At 35.6% G+C, this 21,938-nt stretch overlaps 4 protein-coding genes across 13 annotated transcripts in view; 2 read left to right on the forward strand and 2 right to left on the reverse strand.

Annotated features, from left to right (window-relative positions):
• LOC129788931 (piezo-type mechanosensitive ion channel component) overlaps nucleotides 1-15,467 on the forward strand; it is a 33,820-nt gene extending 18,353 nt beyond the window's left edge. For 5 of the 10 annotated variants that reach the window (XM_055825384.1, XM_055825386.1, XM_055825387.1 and 2 more), the window contains 16 exons: nucleotides 37-194; nucleotides 1,215-1,549; nucleotides 1,622-2,262; nucleotides 2,327-2,633; nucleotides 4,906-4,962; nucleotides 6,338-6,477; nucleotides 7,063-7,269; nucleotides 8,639-9,045; nucleotides 9,318-9,449; nucleotides 9,635-9,703; nucleotides 10,262-10,375; nucleotides 10,935-11,070; nucleotides 11,157-11,734; nucleotides 11,805-11,952; nucleotides 12,039-12,253; nucleotides 13,548-15,467. In XM_055825384.1, coding sequence (XP_055681359.1) covers nucleotides 37-194; nucleotides 1,215-1,549; nucleotides 1,622-2,262; nucleotides 2,327-2,633; nucleotides 4,906-4,962; nucleotides 6,338-6,477; nucleotides 7,063-7,269; nucleotides 8,639-9,045; nucleotides 9,318-9,449; nucleotides 9,635-9,703; nucleotides 10,262-10,375; nucleotides 10,935-11,070; nucleotides 11,157-11,734; nucleotides 11,805-11,952; nucleotides 12,039-12,253; nucleotides 13,548-15,051 — 5,148 coding nt within the window. In that variant the 3' untranslated portion in view covers nucleotides 15,052-15,467. The remainder of the gene's footprint in view (nucleotides 1-36; nucleotides 195-1,214; nucleotides 1,550-1,621; nucleotides 2,263-2,326; nucleotides 2,634-4,905; nucleotides 4,963-6,337; nucleotides 6,478-7,062; nucleotides 7,270-8,638; nucleotides 9,046-9,317; nucleotides 9,450-9,634; nucleotides 9,704-10,261; nucleotides 10,376-10,934; nucleotides 11,071-11,156; nucleotides 11,735-11,804; nucleotides 11,953-12,038; nucleotides 12,254-13,547) is intronic. The other 5 variants (XM_055825390.1, XM_055825388.1, XM_055825393.1 and 2 more) reach the window with 5 other exon arrangements.
• LOC129788976 (dachshund homolog 2) overlaps nucleotides 1-21,938 on the forward strand; it is a 1,190,888-nt gene that overhangs the window by 669,888 nt on the left and 499,062 nt on the right. The window lies entirely within an intron of this gene.
• LOC129788985 (uncharacterized) overlaps nucleotides 1-21,938 on the reverse strand; it is a 511,890-nt gene that overhangs the window by 448,919 nt on the left and 41,033 nt on the right. The window lies entirely within an intron of this gene.
• LOC129789046 (mitotic apparatus protein p62-like) lies at nucleotides 17,480-21,518 on the reverse strand. The gene is made up of 5 exons (XM_055825665.1): nucleotides 21,261-21,518; nucleotides 19,985-20,206; nucleotides 19,627-19,716; nucleotides 19,173-19,559; nucleotides 17,480-18,207 (listed from the first exon to the last, which is right to left on the reverse strand). The coding sequence occupies exons 2-5, from the start codon at nucleotides 20,196-20,198 to the stop codon at nucleotides 17,525-17,527; spliced, it is 1,374 nt and encodes a 457-aa protein (XP_055681640.1). The 5' UTR covers nucleotides 20,199-20,206; nucleotides 21,261-21,518; the 3' UTR covers nucleotides 17,480-17,524.

Here is a 21,938-nt window from a genome sequence, read left to right on the forward strand (position 1 = left end):
GTGAAACATAATTTGTATGCAAAATTTACTTTGCAGAATGTGACAAATCCAAATGGCATCAATAATGCTGATTGGTTTGGTTTCCATAAAATATCAGAGAATTCAACACTCACGGAATTACTGAAGAACTACATTGGGTACATTGCAATTGTGACTATTGATGCTATTATTCGGTATCATCAGAAGATTAAAAGGTAAGAAAATTTAGCAAATATTTTGATCTTGAATTTCCTGAAATTTCCTTCAAGAAAGCTAGTTAGAAAAAAAATCCTCGATCAAGTTTTTAAACATCTAAGCAGACTAGAAAAATTTATCATTCAAGAATTTCTAGAATTTAAAAAGTCTGTTCTGAATCTAGAAATTCTTCTATTTCCTAGAAATCAGGAAAGAATCTAGAAATTCCTTAATCAGGTTTCTTTAGTTAGCTAAAAGGGATCGAGAAATTCTTTTACTTCAGAAGTTTTCTGAACATTAGAAAAATTCTAAACTTTATGAATTCCTTAATCGCGTTATCACTAATGCAGATTTCAGACAACCTAGAAGAATGTTTTCGTAAATCTATCTTAACACCAGAAATTGCTGAATCAAGATTCTAAAAATTTGGACAGAGAAAAAATTCATTTTAAAAACTATTTACAGAAATATGGACAGAATCGAAATGTGTTGTTAAGTCCATTTTGAAAAGCGAACAAAACAGGCTAGAAAAATGCATATTTCTAGAATTTTGAATGGAATCTGTAAACTTCGGAAGAACGTTTTTAGAACAATAGAAATTCTGAACGAGATTTTCTAAGAATTATAATTTTATAATTCACAATTCAAAAAAATTAAATTCTATAAATTCCTGAAGAACTTATCCAGGAATAATCAGAAATAAAAATACTCCTGATAATTTTTCTAAAAAACTAAACAGAATTGAAATATTTTTTAATTCCCAAACTAATTAATAATTATTTAAAAAATTCTAACATAACGTTTCGAATTTGTTTTAAATTTAGAAATTCCCGAGCCATGATTCTAGCAAACCAAATTAATTTTAAAAATATTTTAAGCTTGTTTAGTGTTTCCAGACTAGAAATTTTTAATCCTACTCTAGAAATCTAAGTTTACGCCAAATACCCTTATTCTATCCAGTCTAACTCCAACTAGCTTGAAAATTCCCAAAAATATTTCAAAAATTCCAGTCAGTCTAGAACGTTGAATTTCCGTTTTAGGATCAAGAGTGGTCAATCACCTGAGAGACCTGATGTGATGTTCCCAGATGTCACGAGGAAGGATGCAGAGCAAAATCTCAGATTTATGATTAAATATCTCGCCAATTATGCCTTCCATCGTTTTGGGGTGGAATGCTGCCTCATTGTGACGGTTATTGTAATTGGAATCCGTATGGATATCATTGCGCTCTTCTACTCAATTTGGTTGTGCTTCCTCTTTGCTGCTAAACGCGAGAAGATGGCAATGCTCTGGCCGGCTTTTCAGTGGTTCTCTGCCATGTCAATTGTTGTCCAGTACATTGTCATCGTTGGAGTACCTCCTGGGTTGTGTCTCTGTGAGTTTTCTTCATGATTTTTTTTTGAAGAATTCTTTAAGAAGTTTTTTGTTGTGTTGTTTTTTCCTTTAGCCTATCCTTGGAGCGAGGGGATTCTGAGGAATTTGCAAATGTGGGCAATGCTCCCGGATGCTACGTTGTTTCAGATCTCTCAGAAAATTATTCCGGACTTCATTCTGCTAATGCTGGTAACGCGACAGCGGTATGTGTTCCGAATTGAAAGGGATTGGATTGAGAGAGAACAGGAGTTTCCGGGTGGAACGAATAAGTCCATCCTGTCGGAGATTGAGGGATTTATTGGGAAGAAGTTTGAGAATCCAACACCGGATTTTACATCAAATGTCCGCAATTGGTTGGATGTTCTCAAGCGTGGCTTTGTGCTGGGATTCTTCTGGCTTGCCTTGGCCATTGTTTTCCTCACGGGTGCCAATCGTGTGAACCTCTTCTCAGTGGGCTACCTTATTGGCTCCTTTACGTTCCTGTGGCAAGGATCTGACTTCTATTTGCGTCCCGTACGCACCATCCTCAGGTGGTGGCTACGCCTCATTGCGTACAATGTTTTTGTGATCACATCGAAGACCGTCCTGCAGATTCCGGGGTGTCTCTTCTATAAACCCCTCAAGGAGCACACGTGTTGGCTCATTCAGCTCCTCAGCATTGTCTGTACGCAAAAGCAAAAGGATGATGCAGCTGTTACATCCATCAAGGCCAAGGTAGGACGATTCTCTTCAATCCTAAAAAATTCTCTATTTTATTATATTTCGTGAATTTCCTCAGTGTTCTGTGAATGCGGATCAAGCGAGTATTCTGTGGGATGTCATTTGCTTTGCCTTCCTCGTCATTCAGTATCGCATCTTCCAGAGCTACTACTTCTGTCACGTTGTTAATGAGACAAAAGCCGGTGTGATTTTAGCATCGAGAGGAGCTGAATTAATTGAGGAGTTGAGACAGAAGAAAATGAAGCAAGAACTCGAAGCGGAAGCGAGAATTTTGAAGAAGTTGAAATTCAAAATGGATCGAATTAAGGCAACGCAGAAGAAACTACTCGTACCTGTGGTTGAAGAACCCAAAACTCATGCCCAAGGTGAGTCCTTTAAACCTCCCATTTCATGATCCTTTCGTTTATCATTTTATTAATTTTGCTGAACAAGTCAGGAACGACGTTTTTAAATCAAAAAACTTTTAAAAAGTTTTCTTTTTTTCCCTTTTATGGTTTATTTTGTGAATTTTATTATGAAATTGTGATGTTTTTGTGATCATAATGAAGGCAAATTTGTGAAAAAAACAGCGTAAGTACATGAATTTTAAATTTATTTCATAAGAAATCGGCTCTGAAATTTATTTTTTCGGGTTTATTAATTGTGGAGGGAATTGGCTTATTTTCTAGATGCCATGCTTTTGTGTAGAATTTGGCTCGTAGATAATGAAAATTAAATAGAATTCCTTTTTAAAATGAAGAAAGTGTCTGATTATGAAATTGACAAAAAATATCACAATGATCTCCTCTAGATGATCATGCACCATTAGCAAGAACGCAAAGTTTATCTTCTTGTGCAGGATTTCATACGCCAATTGATGATGAAGTGGCTGGTTCACTTCTAAACGATGTCGAAGGATCGGATATTCCTTCGGAAATTGCTGGTCTTGGTCCAGTTACATCACGTGGTGGATCACTTCTGCTGACTCAAGTAAAAATTTCTTTATTAAATGTTTTGAAAGTTCTGCTAAATAGAATTTTTTTCGGGAGTGGAATATCGCAAAAATATGGAATTTTTCACATAGATAAGAAACTGTTTTTAACGGAAAGAAATTTGAATTTAAATTGTTGGATTTGATGTGAAGTTTAGACAGAAATGGCGGTGCTTTTAAGGACGCTTACAGACGCCATATTAATTTATTTTATTAAGGTTTTTTTCTTTGAGAAATTAGCCAATCTATTCATTCAAAAGGACGTTTGTGTACACGAGAAGTATTGGAATTGTATTAAGAATGATCAAAAATTGTTCTAATAATTCAGAAAAATTGACAATATTCAGATAAAAATTAATTAATTTAAAACATTTGAAATTAATGAAATAAGATTAAAATATTCGTCCGATTACCTCTAAAATCAATTATTATTTAACGAAGCACACCAACAAAATCCAAAAAAAATATTTTTGTCATAAAACAATGCAATTTAACGTCTTCTAAATAAAATCAAAACGTCGCTGGAATTAGTAAAATTGCTTAAAAATAAAAATTCTACAAGGCAGAACCTAAAGTAATCTTTAGTTTTGGATTCAAACTGATGAAGTTTGCAAATTAAAGGCCGCATCACCGAGTTCAGCAGTGATGACTGTCTCACTTGATGGCTATTTGGAGCCACATCGTTTGTCCTTTAGTTCCCCACCGGGATCTGAGCTACTCCCCATTCAGGGTGGATCAGATGAGTCATATCCCGTCTTTTCACCACCCCCAATGGATGAGAATAGATCGGGGGCACAGAATAATTCCCTTCAGCCACCCACGAAGCAATCCTCGAGGGAATCTCATCGTCAGCATAGGAGACAATCGAGCCTCAATACGGTATCGTGGCCGGATCAATTTGAGGGTGGTGGTGGCAATAGGAATAGGCTTGCTTCGAGTAATCTCGATCCGCCTGATGTAAGTTCAAAGGAAACAATTTAGTTATCAGAAGAAAAAAAGAACTAGAATAGTTCTTGATTTTCTGGGCATTTGAAGGAAGCCGATGATGCCACAGAGTCCCCAAGATTGCGCCATGGGCATCGCCGGGAGTCGAGTATGGCCACTTCGTGGGCAGCAGACACAGTGCATCCACAGAGGCGGGCAAGTGATATTTCCTGGGCAATTGTTGATGATGAAACATCAGCAAGAAGTGCTCCACGACGAAGACCCTTCAGCTGGGGTCCAGTTGGGGAGATTTCCTTCCGCCAATCTCTCATTTCGACATCATCGAGATCTCCCGTTTCGCATCATGAGTGTAACTATTCCACCTCCCTCCTCCTAATGAAGCACTTTAAGATGCAGCAAAAGATTCCTGTACAGAAGCATCGAAGATTCTGCACTGAATTTCCTATAATTTCCTTATTTTTCTATTAAATTGTAAATACATAGCACAAGCCAAAAAATGTAAATAAAACACAGAAGAAAAGGTAAAAGAAAATGCCAAAAATGCAAAGACTGAACAAAAAATAAATTTATTCATTTTTTATTTTCTTGTTTTATTGCTTCAAAAAAAAAACTTTAAAGCCTTTTTCTTTAATTTTCCAGGAATTATAAATACACAAATCTTGTAAAAAAAAATCTCACATTTGTTAACTATATATTTTCTTTATATGTGTGTTCCCGCGCAGTCGATTCAGGGGATTTCAGGGGTCAGGAGAGAAAGCAGCGTGTTAAATGTGGCCGTGGTATGGCAAATCTCTTGATGAATAAATCCCTAAAAATCTCTGTAGTTGGCAAATATTTTTGGGAGATATTCACATAAAAAGAAAATTTTCCATCAAGATGCTTAAACTAAAAGAAAAAAAAAGCAAATTGCATACTTTGAGGCGCTATTTGGTAGTAAATTCTTTCTTAAATTTATCAAAAAATTATCTAAAAATTTTACCTACAAGTATGCAAGAAATAACATTTCTATTTATTGTTTAATAGATTAGATAATAATCCTGACAAAATGTTTTTAACAATTCGTAAATAATATTTTTCTCTTAGAATTTCATCTGTTTTTAATCTTGGCACACTCTCCAAGAAATTTTCATGGAACTAAGAGCGAATTTTTAGATTCCTTTTGCACCTAAATGTATGAAAATTATGAAATATTAAAATATTAATTTTTTGTGTATTAATGGGCCTTATTCAGCGACCAAGAAACCCTTGAAATTCGCTTGAAATCTTGAAATTTCAGTACAAAATTCAAAGATTTCAAGGGTTTCTTGGTCGCTGAATTAGGCCGAATATCTCATGATTGCAATATTTTTAAGCAATTAAAATATTATTTTTTTTAAATTTGTTTTGTATTTTTTAATCAATTTTAATTTTTAAATAATTTTTTTTACTGCTAGGTTACGCCCAAAGTCTGCAAAAAATATTTTTTAATTCGCCGGATTCTTACGATTTATTTTATTATACGTCAGACATTCGTTAAAAGGATTACTTCCATTTTGCGCCTAAAAGTATGCAAATTCAATAAACATAAAATTTATTCCAAATAGAGCGTAAAGAATTGAATTCTTTTCATGAATATCTCCCATTTCATTCGTAGAAATTGGTGCGAACTAAAACCCATGGCGGAATTGGTCAAAGATTCTTCATTTGAAAAAGAAAATTTAATTCTTTTCGCCATACCATTTGTAGGACAAAAATTCTGGAGCAATGTTGTGGTTTCCCTTTTTTCCGTGGCTGTGTAGAAAAACAAACAAATCGTTGATCTTCGTCTCTTCTGCAGGTGTTTTAATACCGGATGTGGATAAAATAGAGTCTGTGTAAAAATCTAACAAATAGATGACATCATTTAGAAATTGTCTTACTAATTTACTTGAGTATTTTCTCTTTTATCTAATTTTTTACATTCTTATGTGGCTTCAAATCTTGGGCACTTCAATGTCATTCTCTCTGCACGAAAGATCACCAAAAGGATGATCTTGTTTTTTTTTTTATTTACTCGCTAAACTCTCACAGAAATTTCTCAATTTCTGTATCATACACAAATCATTTAATTTTTTATTTAATTTTTTTTGGAAAATATATTTTCTTAAATTGATTTTTTTGATTTTTTTTTCGTAGCAATTCGTTCGGGAGACTATTACATGTTTGAGGATCTTGATGATGAACTTGAGCTTGATCTGTTGGCTCAACCAAAATCTGAGGATGATGTTGAGGATCAGCAGAAGGAGAAGCTTCAAAAGAAAATGGGCCTTGGCGAGGTTTGTAGACTCCCTTTAAATGTCCTCGTTGTCCCTTTAAAAAAAAATATGTAAATTCCTCCGTTTTGTGGTTTTCGTTTTACGGATTTTTTTGTTACAGAAATTTTTATCTCCCGTTTATGAAAAGTTTTTAAAATACCCCAAAAAAATGTCAATAATAATTTATTTATGACTAAATTATTACGTTGCTGCTTTAAGAAGAGACCCACCCAACCATTTATTAGGAAGATAAAACTCTTCAGAGTCAATGAAAAGTTGCAAAAATTAATTTTGAAAGAAAAATTCCAAAAGGTTTTTCTCTTTTCAGAACACACACACATTTTTTTGGCAAATGTTTCTTTGTTCTCTTGCTTTTAGTTTGTTTATCAATCCAACATTTCTTACATATAAATCTACATCACAACTTCCCCCCATCTTTCACACAGAGAAAGAAAGCTTTTAATTGCATTTTTTGCAATATTTTTCTTGTAATATTAAATGATGCTTCTGATCATTTAGTGAACAAACACAAAGAAGAAAAAATTAGGAGGATCGTAGGCAATCCATTTTGTTGCGAATGAAAGAAAAGAAAATCATTTTTTGTAGTTGATATCAACGAAATTCAATGAAGGCAATGTGCATAGAACATCAGAATCCGATCCTGGCTTTTCCCCAACATCCTTCCATCGCAGAAGTGTTCGTGAGTCGAAAAAGGGGAGGAAATCATACCAGAAATTCGATTCAGGTCGCTCGATTATGTCTGAACCGCTTCCTTCGCATATTGGTGGTGGTGGTGAAGACGATGATGACGATGTGAGTGGCATTTACTTCAAAATTCAGTATTATATACCAAAAAAAATTCCTATTTCATTGCTTTTTCTATTTTTTTTTTGTTTTAACACTTAATTGGCTAATTTTCTAAATTGACCAAAAAAAAAAGAATCTTTTTGGCATTTCAATGTGCTTCTTTTGTAGAAATTTACAATGTATTCTTGCACAAAAAAGCTGACGTAGAAGCACCGCACTGTAGTTTGTAAAAGTTGCTGCACAACGAAGTTATTAAAAGAAAATTTTGTAGGTTTTTTTCTCATTTAGTTTTCTTCGGTAGTTTTGTAGTTTTCATCTTCATTGTATTTTATTGTATTTCTCTGTCATTTATTTGTAGAAAAAATATTTTTGTGCTGTGCTACACTCAGAAAAATTATTTTCACTTTTTTTAACACGTATTCTAAAGTTAAGATTTCAAGATCTTGATTATTCTTAATTTTTTTATGCAGTTTCGAGACAAAAATAGCTGGAACTGCTTGGAAATTCAACTTTGTATAAAATTTTTAAGAACTAGAAAAAAATCAAATCGGATTAACTTATTGGCAAACTTAACTGTCAGTTTCTTTGAAATTAGACTTGGATAAAAGATTTTGCATTAATAGCATTTAATTTTTTTTTTCTTAATTTATAAGTTTAAATTTATTTTCCATTGGTTTTCTAGTAAAATTTCCAATAAATTTTGTACTGGAATTATCAATATATTTTCATCAGAATCTTCAATATATTTTCTGTTTATTTTGCTGGCTGTCAATGAGGTTTCTAGTAAAACTTCCAGCATTTTTTTTAAAACTATTTATTCCCACTGGAATCTCCAATAGATTTACAACTAGGACTTTTACAAGATTTTTCACAGAAATTTTAATAAAATTTCTACTGGAAATTATAATATATTTTTTGCTGGAACTTCCAAAAAGCTTCCAAAACTGTTCTAATGGAATTTACTATGAATTTCCAATTGATTTACAACTGGATAATAGACTGAATATTCCACTGGAAGTTCCCTTGAATAATGCATCAATTCATTTTCTTCTATCCTTTGCGATTTTATTTTTTTCTGAGTGTAGCAAACTTCTCATTGTTGAATTTTTTACAAAAAATAAATTTGTGGTAAGTCTGGCTTTGTGTTGACTGTCCTTTTCATTTTGCACGATATCGAGGGGTCTATATTGGTTATTCTTCTTTTTTTTTGTCCTTTTAGCAGGAAAATGTCTGGGAAAGTCTTTTTGATTAATTTATTTTCTCAATAATAAATTGATTGGAATGTGTGAATATTTTTTTTCTGTGTACAAATATCGCCTTCTGAAGAGTTTGTTGCTTCTGGAAGTAATTCTTTGTGTGTGTGTGTGACCTTTAGGTGTCCTCGAGGGTGGCGTCAAAGCGTCGTGAGGATGCTGATGAGTTGGATAGAGATAAACCGGGGCCGAGTCATGCCTACAAGTCACCATCGGATAGTGATGGGGATGATGATGATGATCCAACGGAGAGGCAACATCTGAAGAGGTCCAGCTCGGAGGAGAGTGTGACGGAGATTGATGGGGATGAGGAGCGTCCAAGGGGTCGTTTGGTGGGTCTAAAATTGATCTGGGCCTTCATTGAGGGCGCCATGATCTCTCTCATTATTCGTCTCAATCGCATTTCACGACACTACCGGTACGTTGTGCGTGTCCTAGCGCGCGAGAAGATTGAACTGAAGAATTCCCCAGACTTTGGGATAGGTCGTCGTGCGGGGAATATGATGTGGATCCCCCAGAGGATTAACAGGTAATTTATTACGTCAATTGGCAGTAGCAAAACTTAATGGGTAAAGAGCTATGTAAATTGGCTTCAGTACCAAAAAAGATGTTTTAGAAAAAAAAAACTGAAAAAATTAATGTTTAGAAGATAATTTTCAGAGCAAAAATGTATCAAAAAGAATTTGTAAATTTTTTGTACAAAGAAAACAAACAGAGGATGGCGTATAGGTGGTGTAAAAAAAATATTTTATGTTGATTTTATTTTTCTTTTGCTTTTGGAAAAATAAAATGTGCTTTTAGTGAACACTCAACGGAAAGTTCCACCACCGAAACGGAGAGACAAAATAGGGGTACAGTGAGTGAGGCTGATGTTAGAGTTGATACGGATAATGTACCAACGGAAACTGGAGGAGATGCATCAGAGGATGAAGGGTAAAAAATTATATATTTGTACATAAAAGCAAAGCATTGTGGCTAATTTTTTTTAAAGAAAAATAAATTTATGTTGTGTTAGAAAACTTTAGTAAAAATGAATTTTAGCAAAAACTAATTTTAATTGAATTTTAATTTTAATAAAAATATTATTTAGAATTTCTTTTATAAAAATTTCTTTTCAGACTTGCAGCCAACTATGCAGCTCTACAGCAAGCAGTTCTTAAGCCCAAACCCCCAGAGGAGGAAGAAGAGTAAGAAAAGAATGAAATTCTTTAAAAATAAAATCAAATGCTAAATGAGTTTGAAATAGAAGTGTGATTGTGTTTTAAATTAATTTTCTTTTTAAAGTGATTTTCATTAGAGAATGGTGTTTAAAAATGCATGCAAATTTATTATTAAAAAATTATATAAATTTAAATGTGTGTGAGTTCCCAAAACACATTTCTGTATGTCTTTTCTTTTTAGTTTTCAATTTAAAGGGGGTTGATTCTGTTGAAAATATTTTTCAAATTTATATTCTGTAATCTTAAAAAGAATTTCCTAGCAAAATAAACATTTTTATAGCATCCTTGACACATTCCATAAAAAAAGAATTTCTCTTATAGCACAATATGTGTCTTGGATTGATATTTTTAACAGAATCAACCCTTTAAATTAATAAATGTTCCAAAGTAGAATTTTTTCAAAAAAAAAAATTATTTGAGTGAAATGAAATTTAGGAGAAAAGGAATGATGTACAAAATGATACATAAAAAAATAACATGGAAAAGGACATAGAACACATTTTACATAGTGAGCTTTTAATGCAGGCGCAGAGAGAGTATGGTGCCAGAAATTCGTATCTTGGCGCCCTCATTGGAACGTGGCTTAGATGAAGTATCACCATCCACTGCTAAAGTGGAGAAGCCAAAAGTTAAGGACAGGTACATGAGAGTGCACAACGTCACAGCTTCAAATGAGCTTCATCTTTTATATTTCATTTTTAAATGTCTCCAAAGTTTATTGAAAGATCATTCAAAAATCAAGGAAATTTGTTATAAAAATTTTATATTTTTTTATAGCACAAAATGTGTCTTGACTAACATTTTATTTAGTTTCCAAAAAAAAAATACTTTGAATGATCCTTCAAACTTTGCTTCCACTTTCATTCCTTTTTTCAACACGCAAAGTGGATTTTTTTTTAAAATAGTTTTTAAAGCACACGCGCTTACATGCTTGCGTGCTATAAAGAATCTTTTTTGAGTTTTTTTTTACACACTTTTTGAATGTTTAAAAACTTTTTGCGAAATGCCTTTTTTCTGTACATTTTTGCATGTTTGATTTTCTTTTTGAAAATGAAATATTAATTTTTGTAATTTTAAAAGAAAACTTGAGAGCATTGTGAGAGACACAAAAATGAAATTATTTGATAAAAAAATGATTAAGAATTTTTAGAGGAGAATTTTTGGATTGTTTTTGGTGAATTTGGGATGTTTTTTGCAGGAAATACAAAGTTGATGAAATTGAGGATTTTTCTGAGAAGGAACATTCGTCGATTGTTGAGCTATTGATGGCTTGTTGGTTTGCCATCTTGTCTAACACGGATCTTGTTTGCTATTTTGTCGTCTTTATCAATCAGGTATTAACTGAGGGTTCAGCAAGTCGAGTCTAGAGCTCAAGAAACTCAGAATTAAACGCCTGAAATATTTTTTTTTAAATTTTAAGGTCAATTCTTCGAGTATTTTGTCCCTTCCTCTGCCTTTTATGGTCTTCTGTTGGGGAACATTGACCGTCCCGCGTCCTTCAAAGACATTCTGGGTCACCTTGATAGCCTACACGCAGATCGTTGTGCTGCTAAAGTGTGTCTCTCAGTTTGAATTGCTCTGGTGGAATGAACAACCAATTCCACCGAATCAACCTCTTGCCCCAGCACGAATAATTGGGATTGAGAAGAAGAAGAACTACGCAACGTACGATTTGGCTCTTCTTCTTGTTCTCTTCTTCCATCGTTTCATGCTAAAGACGCTCGGGCTGTGGAAGTCAGACTTCAAGGAGGAACCTCTGTCTGAGGGACCGTACCAGGTGAATCAAAACACGGGGAATGGCGCAGAGGAGAAGGCTCTTGTCCAGAAGACAAATGATCTGGACAAGAAGACTGATGAAACTGGCTCAAATCAAGCCATTGCCATTGCAAAAGTTCACACAGAGACCATCCTGTGTCCATCGACGGACATGCAGCTGGTTCAGGTGACTGATGTTAAGGATCAACCAACATCCATCATCCCTCCTGTTGTTAAACTTTCGTGAGTTTTTCTTTTAAAAATTAAATTAAATTCTCAGGAAGATTTTACAGAGAGGAACTTTTTCTTGCAGCTTCAATCGCCATTGTTCATCATTCAGGATCTTCTTTGGGCAGCTCCTTGATCGATCATCGCGCGTTTCAGCAGATGTATACGCCTACATGTTCTTCTGTGACTTTATCAATTTTATGGTTGTGCTCTTTGGTTTTACATCATTTGGAGTAAGTTTTTCTTCTTTTCTTTTGCTCCGGAGAACTTTTTCTTCTAACAAATGAAATGTTTTTTTTTATTTGAATTCTTCTTGCAGTCTCAGCAGGGAGATGGTGGTGTTACAGCTTATCTCGAGGAGAATAAAGTGCCTTTAGCATTTCTAATAATGCTCATTCTCCAATTTATTCTAATCATCATCGACCGGGCTCTCTACCTCAGGAAATACATGTTGGGAAAAATTATTTTCCAATATGGCCTTACAGTGGGTATCCACATTTGGATGTTCTTCATCCTTCCCGCAGTTACTGAGAGGTAGGAAGAAGAAAAATAAATTTTTCGGTCAATTCTTTATTTAGAAGTTTTTTTTTAGAATTTTCTAGACTGGAAATCTATTAGATTTTTTTTTATTTCTGAATTTTCTAGCCAAGAAAAATTATTCAGAATTCTTTTCGCTTGCAGTTTTAAGCCTGAAAATCAGTCAGAATTTTTATCTTCTCGAAGTTTTGTCAAAAATTTTAATTTTAGAATTTTCTGAACTGGAAATCAATTAGATTATTTAATTTCTCAATATTCTAGCAAACAAAAATTATTAAGAAATTATTTTTCCCTTAAAGTTTTGAGTCTCAAGAGTCTGAAAGTCAATCAGAATTTTTATCTTCTTAAAGTTCTTGGCAAAAACAATTATCAAAATTTTGAATTTTTGAATTTTCTGAGCTCAATCATTCAATTGGATTTTTTTTATTTTTGAATTTTCTAGACAAGAAAAACTATTCAGAAAGTTCAGAAATATTTTTTTTTTTACATTTCATGCCTGAAAATCAGTCAGGAATTTTATCACATCGAAGTTCTGTCGAAATTTTTTATTTAAAATTTCCCGAGCTGGAAATCAATTAGATTTATTTATTTTTGAATTTTTCTTACCACAAAATTATTCATAAATTTACTTTTTCTTTACATTTTGGACCTGAAAATCAGTCAGAAATTTTATCTTCTTGAAGTTTTGATCCTGAAAATCAGTTAGAATTTTTATCTTTTTAAAGTTCTTGACAAAAATAATTATCAAAATTTGTAATTTTTGAATTTTCTGAGCTGGAACTCAATTAGATTTTTTTATTTTTGAATTTTCTGGTAAGAAAAGTTATTAAACAATATTTCTTTCAGTCAGAATTTTTATTTTCTCGAAGTTCTGACGAAATTTTTAATTTTTGAATTATCTGGCCTAGAAATCAATTAGATTTTTTTCTTTTTGAATTTTCTAGCCAAGAAAAATTATTAAGAAGGTTTAAAAATTATTTTTTCTTTACATTTTAGGCCTGAAAATCAATCAGAATTTTTATATTTTCTCAAAGTTCTGTCGAAATTTTTAATTTTTGAATTGTCTGAGCTAGAAATCAATTAGATTTATTTCCCAATTTTTCTTACCACAAAATTTATTCTTTCAATTTTGAGCCTGAAAATCAATCAGAAATTTTCTTTCAAAGAATTTTTCATTCTTGGCAAAAATAATTATCAAAATTTTTAAGTTTTGAATTTTTCTTCTAGAAAATTAATCCAAATTCCTTTGATTAAAATAATTTTATTCTTAATTTTTCTCTTCACTTTTCAGGAGTTTCAATGCAAAGAATCCTCCAGTTATTTGGTACCTGATTAAATGTTTCTACCTCCTTTTCTCTGCCTACCAAATTCGCTGTGGCTACCCCACGAGAATCCTTGGGAACTTCCTCACGCGTAGCTTCAATCTTGTCAATTTGTCCGCCTACAAGGCCTACATGTTCATCCCCTTCCTGTTTGAGTTGCGAACACTCATGGATTGGATTTGGACGGACACCTCGATGACGCTATTTGACTGGTTGAAGATGGAGGATATTTTTGCCAATATGTATCAGCTGAAGTGCTCCCGGAAGCTCGAATCGGACTTCCCAGCACCGCGAGGGATGAAGAAGACAACCCTTGTGAAGTATTTAATGGGTGGTGGGATGCTTTTTGGCTTGATAACGATCATTTGGTTCCCATTGGGATTATTTGCTCTGGGGAATACTGTTGGGGAATCCAATCCACCCTTTGATGTGTCGGTTAGCATGAAGATTGGACCATTTGAACCAATTTACTTTGCAAATGCTCAAGGGAGCAATATACAGAAGTTCACGGAGGAGCAGTGGTTGATGCTGAATCAGCCGTACAAGAGGGATAAGACAGCTGTTACTTTCTTGACGAACTACGAAGCAGCTGATGTGGCTGTTGTGGATTTGGGGCCCAATTCGACGTCCGTTTGGGCAATTTCTCCGCCAGATTTGCAGAGAATGCGCGAAGATATTGATTCGACGGATACATTGAAGATTGTCTTCAGGTACACCGTGTCGAGGGTTACGTATTCAAAGGAGAATCCGGGAGTGATAACGGATGAAACGAGCTACGATCTCATCTATGGGGATCCCATAAGGCAGACCCTGAGTGGGATGTTGTCCAATCAAACAGCTGGGAATGTCTCAATCCCGCATTTGCTGCCGAAGTTCCTCAAAGTGAAGAATAATGGGGTACTGAAGCCCATACCGCAGATGATTCCCAGTGATTATCCCGAAACAGCGGGCTTCCGGAATATTACGCTGAAGCTCTTTGAGGCGGACAATGTGCGATGGTGGGAGTTGAAGGAGGACTGTACGGATGCACTGTACACGGATATCTTGAAGGATATCCCTGGAGCAAGTTGTGACAAGGCGATCGTTATCTACACATTCAACGACAAACTCTTCCCGCCAACACTGAGCTGGCTCACAGCTGGTGGGATCATTGGGATGTACACAACCTTCGTCATTTTGATCTCACGCGTCCTCCGCGGTATCTTCTCGGGGTCAAGCTTCAAGATTATGTTTGATGATCTACCCTACGTTGATCGCGTGCTGCAGCTCTGCCTGGACATCTACCTCGTGCGGGAATCACTGGAATTTGCCCTGGAGGAGGATCTCTTTGCCAAATTAATCTTCCTCTATCGCTCGCCGGAGACAATGATCAAATGGACACGGCCCAAGGAGGAGGAGACCCCGGGCGATGATGAGGACGACACCAGCAGCATGAGGAGTAGCAGTAAAGCCATCAGGAGGAAAGCTACGTAAGCCCCCAAAATCTCTAGTCTATCGCATTTTATCTAATCGTGTCAAAGTGCATTTCATGAAGAAAAAACTTTAAGAAAATTCGCCCCGATTTGCGACAAACATTTTTTTGTAAAGAATATTTATTGAAAAAAAAATGTTAAAATACATTTTTCTCTTCCACACGTCGCACGTGTCGAAAATTTACCTCATTTCTATACAAAAAAAAAAGAAAAACTTTAAAAAAAAATTCGAATTTTGTGCAAAGAAAAATCTTTTTAATGGACGAAAGTGAATAAAGATCTTTTTTTCATCACATTGCGAACAAAATAAAATTATGTCGCACATTAATGATTTTTATTATTAAAAAAAATGAAGCAGAATTTTACACTGTATATTTATCTCTGGAAGAAATATAGCTTTTTGAAAATTGTGAAAAAGGATTTTTCTCTAATTTTTCCTCGATGGATTTGATGTTTTTTCTACAGTTGAATTGCTAAAAGAAAATTCAATATGTTGCGTTCCAGTAAATTCAGGATTCTTTTATGGGTATTAAGGAGTCCTTAAGATGTCTAAAGAGTTATCAAAGGGTTAAATTAGTTGGTGTTCCACTTCGTGGCCAACACCAAGTATTGTAATCGTCGGAAAAACCGACCACCTCAGATCGGGCTCAAACTTGGTATGAGCATGTTTCAGACAACCCACATTCCAAAAATGGTGGTGGAAAAATTTTGATCCGGCCGGCCGTCCGGGACTCTAAACTTTGCCTTATAGCTCGAGAACGGTAACAGATAGAGACTTCGGGTTTGAAGTTTTCTATAGAAATGTGGGTGTAAAATTTCATTTTTTCGCATTTTCAAAATCCAAGATGGCCGCCGTCCGCCATTTTGAAACACTGTCAAACACTTCCCTTATAGCTAGAGGTCTGAAATTTTAGTATGTTGTAGAGCTCAGTGAGACGTTTTCATCAACAATTCATACTTGAAAATTGGTCGAGCGGTTTAGCAAATATGGCGGCCTAAAGCAAAAAGTATTTTTTCGATATAACTCGAGAACGGCTTGACCGATTTTGACCATCTTGGTATCAAATGAAAGGTATTGCGAAGCCCTACAACTGTCTAGAACATTCCAAGTTCCAAAAGCATCCGCAAGAGGCGCTAAAATCAAAAACAAAAATTGCCTAACTTTAAGGGGCAATATCTCCGAATGCCCATTAGGCAAATCTTTTAAATTTTGATATGTTGTGGCCTGACTCAATATCTGTCATCAGTCCGAAAATGAAGAAAATCTATGTCACCGTTTAGAATATATGGCCATTTGAAAAATTCTTGATTTTGAAAAGTTCTAAGAGCCATATCTCTTGAATGGATTGTCCGATTTTGCTCATCTTAGTATCAAATTAAAGGTTTTGCAAAACTCTACAACTTTCTAGAACATTAGAATCCTGTAGAGTCATTCCTTCACGACAAAAAATGCGAAAAACTGTTTTGGTAAAACAAAAAGCCGCCATTTTGTGTTCTGGAGATGACCTTGAAAATCATTGAGATATATATATCTATATATCTATATATATATATATAAGCTATATGATATATCAAATTATAGCTTGTTTCAAGACCTTTTCAAAAATAGTCAAGAAATTTCTGTAGATCTTATAGAACCAGAGATATGACTATTTTTATCCATTAAATTACTGAATTTCACAAAAAAATCAACTTTGCCTTCTAATACCACTCACAAATTAAATTACAACGCATTAACAAACTTCTACACGTTGTGGAACACCAACTCTTATAACTGGACGCGTTATGATTGACTTTCTAAGAGAGATTCTTCTTTAATTATTTGAAAATTTTTTCAGGAATAGTAAAAATTCTTTAGGGAGGAATGGCCTAATTCGACCTTCATAAAACGTTTCTTTTTCAAAATTAAAGCTTTCAAGACTTTTAATATGAAGATGAGAAGAGTTCTCAACCGCTTAATTTATTTTTGAAACCGTTGAAACGTTAAAAATCGATTAAATGATTTTTTTTTAATTCGAAATGTTTGAGTAAACATAAATTCTTTAAAACAACATGAAATAAACTTTTAAATCAAGTTAAATCTTGAGTTTAATTTAAAATTGTTGGGACGACACTTTCCCGCCCAACAATACCAATTCATTTTTAACAGTGTATCATTCCAACTGTCATTCGGTACATATAACCTCATACTTTTGCATACCTTGTTTTTCACCTCATGTTAGATCTCATTGAATTCCAATAAAAATCTGAATTATCCTGTATCAAAGTGGTCCCATTTCATTTCATCTTATCTGTGTGGCTCGCGAAGAGGCTGGGATAGCCTTTATTTAACCATTTCACCCTCATTATATCAGGTGAGCCACAACAAAAATAATTCAATATGGCCTCCAACAACGACAAACAACCCTTAAAAATAAACCAACATGGCAGTTAAAGTCTTGATATCATTTTTATTGCGTCAAAACTTCCTCTCTCTACATGCTGAAGCTCCATTTACCCAGGGGTACATTCGACAGCAATGCCCTGGCTGCAGCACGAAGCTTGCTGGAAGCTAGATGCGCAATGTTGGAGTCTCCCTTCCTTACGCCCCCCTTTGCATTCCCCTCCACGAGCACCTGACGCGGCTGCTGCACACGAATTGAGTGCAAAACTGCCGTCTCATTGGCAACACGCAGATTAATCTGACCGGTCATTTGGGTTGTTGTAGCGGTGGCGCTGCGAAGTTCTCTCTTCGTACCGCGTCCGAATACCTTCTCAACACGCAGCCTCAATGGACCCAGGTGGAACTTGGCTTTGACCATTGTTACGTTGGCATTGTCAATTTGGCGGAAATTTGCCCGAGCATCCCCCGTACGCTCCAACGTAGCCAGTCCATGGAGGGAAGCTTTGGCTTTGGGTGCCGCCATCTTGCCCTTCTTCACACCCTTCTTCTTTTTCTTCTTCTTCGTGTCCTTCTGTGTGGTTTTCGTAGCTCCCGTGGCTTTGAGACTCTCACGACGACGCTCATTGAGCTCTGCAAGTGTAGACAGGCGTACAGTGACGGGATCGTAGTTCTTCTTCAGCAGAGTGTTGAAGCGACGAAAGACGCCATCGACGAGTTGATTGAGTTGCTGTGAATCAGTCAGCGAGGGGGCGCCACGTGCCGTCTCAGCGCCATCTTGAATGAATTTGAATTTGAAATCGTTAAATGTCAAAAATTGCCCACACAAGACGTCACTTTCGCGGAAAATATGTCGGCGTTTTTTTTTAAGAAAAAAAAGCGCCAAAACGTGTTTGAGCGCAATGCGAACTGACCTTGATAGGTTGGTGTCAACAAGAAAAGTATCGCGAGATCGGACTTTCACTGTCCCAGTTAAACCAGGTCGTCTGGCTGGCTAGTTGTGGGTCACCCCGATATGTACCTAACCGTGTCCGTTTCCAATCAGACCACTAACAGGTGAAAGTGGTGGACAAAAGACGTGTTATGTGATTTGGTTTACGAACAAAACAACATTTTAATGAAAAAGCAACTTGAGACAAGCATAATCATTACAATGTCTCGTGAAGACCTTATTTTTGCATATGGCGGACAGTGCTGTGTTTCCATAATTTTACCATAAATCTCTGTCTGGTGTGCAAAGTAATTTCTCAGTGTTCAAAAAGGCCGCTTTTTTCTGCGCGCAGATCAATCCTTATAAAGAAAGTTTTTTTTCCTTTTCCTCAGGGGAAAAACAAAGAAAAAAATCCATTTTTTCAGGCCCAAATAAATTCCATTGCAAATGACATTTATCTGTTAACCACACCGCGAAAATTCGCTCAAATTCAAACTCAAACTGAACTCTTGTCCTTCGGGGGGAAAAATGTTTCCTTTTTATTCTCCATTTTTTTTTCAGAGCTACTTAAGTTCAGTCGGAGGTTGCATTTGAGGGAACTTCGCATTTTCCACAGCTAGCAGATAGAGGTCAGAAACGAAGGAATTTATTAGGAGTTTTATGTTTCAATTTTCTTTACTCTTTGCCATTTAACGTCAACTATCGTGTTATCTCTGTTTGGATACAATTTTGTCCTTCTTGGTTTTTTTCGTGACACTTTTCTTGGTGACGGTGGGTCTTTTCTCACTAGTACGCTGGGATTTTAACTCACGTGATTTTCCTCTCGCATCGATTACAATGTCATCTTCATCGTCATCATCGTCATCGTCATCATCATCATCGTCGTCATCCAAGGCATCCTCGAGATCTTCCTCATCGTCATCATCGTCATCGTCGTCATCCTCTTCAACGGCTGCAACGGGCACGGGATTCTCAGCGGGGTCCTTTACGCCACCCTCAATGGGTTCAAGTGATGGTGCAATGACATCAACACCTTCGGCAGCAGCTTCATCTTCATCATAGAGAACGGGTCCACCTTCAATTTCGTTGGTATAATCAACGGCTGGTGCGGGTTCAAGTGGAGCCGCTGGGGCAGCTGGAGCAGGTTGCTGGATACCAGTCGATGGGCTCACATCATCATCGTCATCGTCGTCATCCTCTGTCAAGAATGGAAGTTATTTAGTTCTTTCTACAATAGCAGCGTCTTAAGGAATTTGTAAACTTACCTCCCAAGATGTCATCGAAGAAACGCTCAAAGTAGTCTTCATCATCATCGTCGTCATCGTCATCACTACTGCCCGCCGGTACATCGTCATCTACAAAGAAAATTAGGGTTCGGTTAGTCTTTCCGGTTCTGGTTTTGCTATTTAAGGCTATTAACTAGGTTGCTTAGAAGATTGCTTAGTTGGTTACGTAAATAGGATTTGGTTACTTGGCTGTTTAACTAAAAGGTTAATTAGTAGAATACTTAGCAGGTTGCTTAGCAGTATACTTAGCAGGTTGCTTAGCAGGCTAGAGAGCTTCTTCATAGAAGGCTTAATAGGCTGCTTAATAATAGGAATTTGTAGAACTCTATATACTAACCATCATCATCGTCGTCGTCATCATCTAGAGCATCTTCCAAATCATCCTCATCATCGTCATCGTCGTCATCATCATCAACTGCAGGCGCTGGAGCTACAGGCGATTGCCTTCCCTTAACAGTTGGTTCTTTGGGCACAGGTGATGCGACACCACTATCGAGCACCATCAAAAGTGTGACAAGCCAACATAGGCATATCCCCACAGCTAGCTTCATATCTGTGTCTGCAACAATAAGCGTTCTATTATACCTCCAACAAACTTTCTTATTGTTTTAAGACTTATGCTCTTTCTATTACTTTTAAGAAGTTATTTTTTAATAACTAAATAGATTAAAGTTTAAAATTGTAGGAGCTAGAATTTTAGGTCTGTAACCTCTTAAAAAAAAACTTTGAATTTCTTTACGGTTAAAGAACTGAAGAAGGAATTCAAAGTATTGTTTCAAATGAAAACGAAACTAATAATCTAGAAGTTAGACAACAACAAAAAATCAAATCAAAAGAGATTGAATTTAAAAAAAAAATCTTTGCGGATATTAAAGAAAATTCCTAGCCATGAGAAAGTAATCCAAATATGTAAATCACTTTCACAGTTTCAGAGATTAGGCGAGAGAGAAAAAAATGAGAAGAAGTAGCTCCTCATTAATCTAATCCGTTGTGAATTTGCACCTTAACATGGTATAAGAAAACACTTTCATCAAAGCATATTTGCAAATGGTGTCATCAAAACGCGATCGCTTTTCTTAAATGTATTTTCTCCACAAAAATTCCGAGTTTCCCCTCAAAGTTGTTTGACCAAAAAAAAGAACGAGAAGAACGTTTCAATGTAACAAAAATCCGAAAAAGATGTTGAAGATGTTTAAATCTTGCGCAGCAATGTTGTTTGGAATCACTGATTCGTAGCAATTTGGATGTTATATTGGGTGAAATGAGGTGGATTCCACGCAAGTGTAAGCAATTGAAACGATCTCATGACCCACTTTCCGCCATGAAACGCGACGCGCGCGAAGATGAACAACGATTTATTGGGCATCGAACTCTTCTGTTTAGCATTCAATGCGATTGAGGTCAACGTAACGGACAAAAAACAGTTATTCGCGTCTCATAGAGGAAATTATTTGGCCCTATCCTTTGGCTGCATGAACTTGGCGTCCTTTTTTGGATTAAAAACAAAATGGCGGCGCTTTTGCAAGGAAGCCATTTAAACCGTCAGCACAAAAAAACACTCTGCTTGCACTTCTATGTGTGGGACAACCCGCACGCACGGTCCACGTACTCACTTTAATGTTAGCTGATCCTCAGGACAATATCCAACTAGGTTTTTTTTTAAAGTTAATTTTGGTGCTATCACAGGTCACAGGTCAACACGGGGCACTTATAAGTAGGAATAAATAAATAAATAAATAAATAAATATTGCGATGGAAGCTATTCCACCCTGAACTTGACAGTGAATGAGGAGAAATGTGAGGTGCGCCAAGGTGTAGCAGCTTTTATATTGGCTGCGGTGGATGTTGCCGTCGCGACCGAGAAATGAATCTCATACCATGGAGTGGCTCAAGACGGGCGAAAGAGAAAATCTTCGCGAGGTGCTCGAACTCACCACGCAGTGCTCCAACACACAATTTGGTTTCGCTTTCATTTAATTTCAAATCATTACCACGATGCTTGCTTACTTGTTAGAATGTAGAATTTCCATATTGTTCTCATTTCTCTATTTTCTTAAGAATTATTAATAAATTTTACTAAATTCCTTTTTATTTGTTTTTCTGTTGGGGTTGTCTTTAAGTATTTTGGATAGATTTTATCTTGAATTTTCATTTTGGTTTTTCATGTGAATTTTATGAGGATAAAATAAAGGATAATATGAAACGACTCAATAGCTTTAAAGAAGGAGTTTATTCATTTTTGTGCTGTTATGAATTTTTCAGTGTAGCAGCTTGTGAAGAATTACAAAAAA

This window comes from Lutzomyia longipalpis, chromosome 2 (assembly GCF_024334085.1).
Source record: "Lutzomyia longipalpis isolate SR_M1_2022 chromosome 2, ASM2433408v1".
Lineage (NCBI taxonomy): Eukaryota > Metazoa > Arthropoda > Insecta > Diptera > Psychodidae > Lutzomyia > Lutzomyia longipalpis.

Excerpts from the sequence above, each read along its gene's own strand:
- LOC129789046 (XM_055825665.1), bottom strand. The coding sequence starts at position 20,198 with ATGAAGCTAGCTGTGGGGATATGCCTATGTTGGCTTGTCACACTTTTG. Across the intron at positions 19,717-19,984 it reads TGACGACGACGATGATGATG|ATGACGATGTACCGGCGGGC; the intron begins GTTAGTATATAG and ends TTTTCTTTGTAG. Across the intron at positions 18,208-19,172 it reads CGATGCGAGAGGAAAATCAC|ATGGCGCTGAGACGGCACGT; the intron begins GTGAGTTAAAAT and ends AATTCATTCAAG.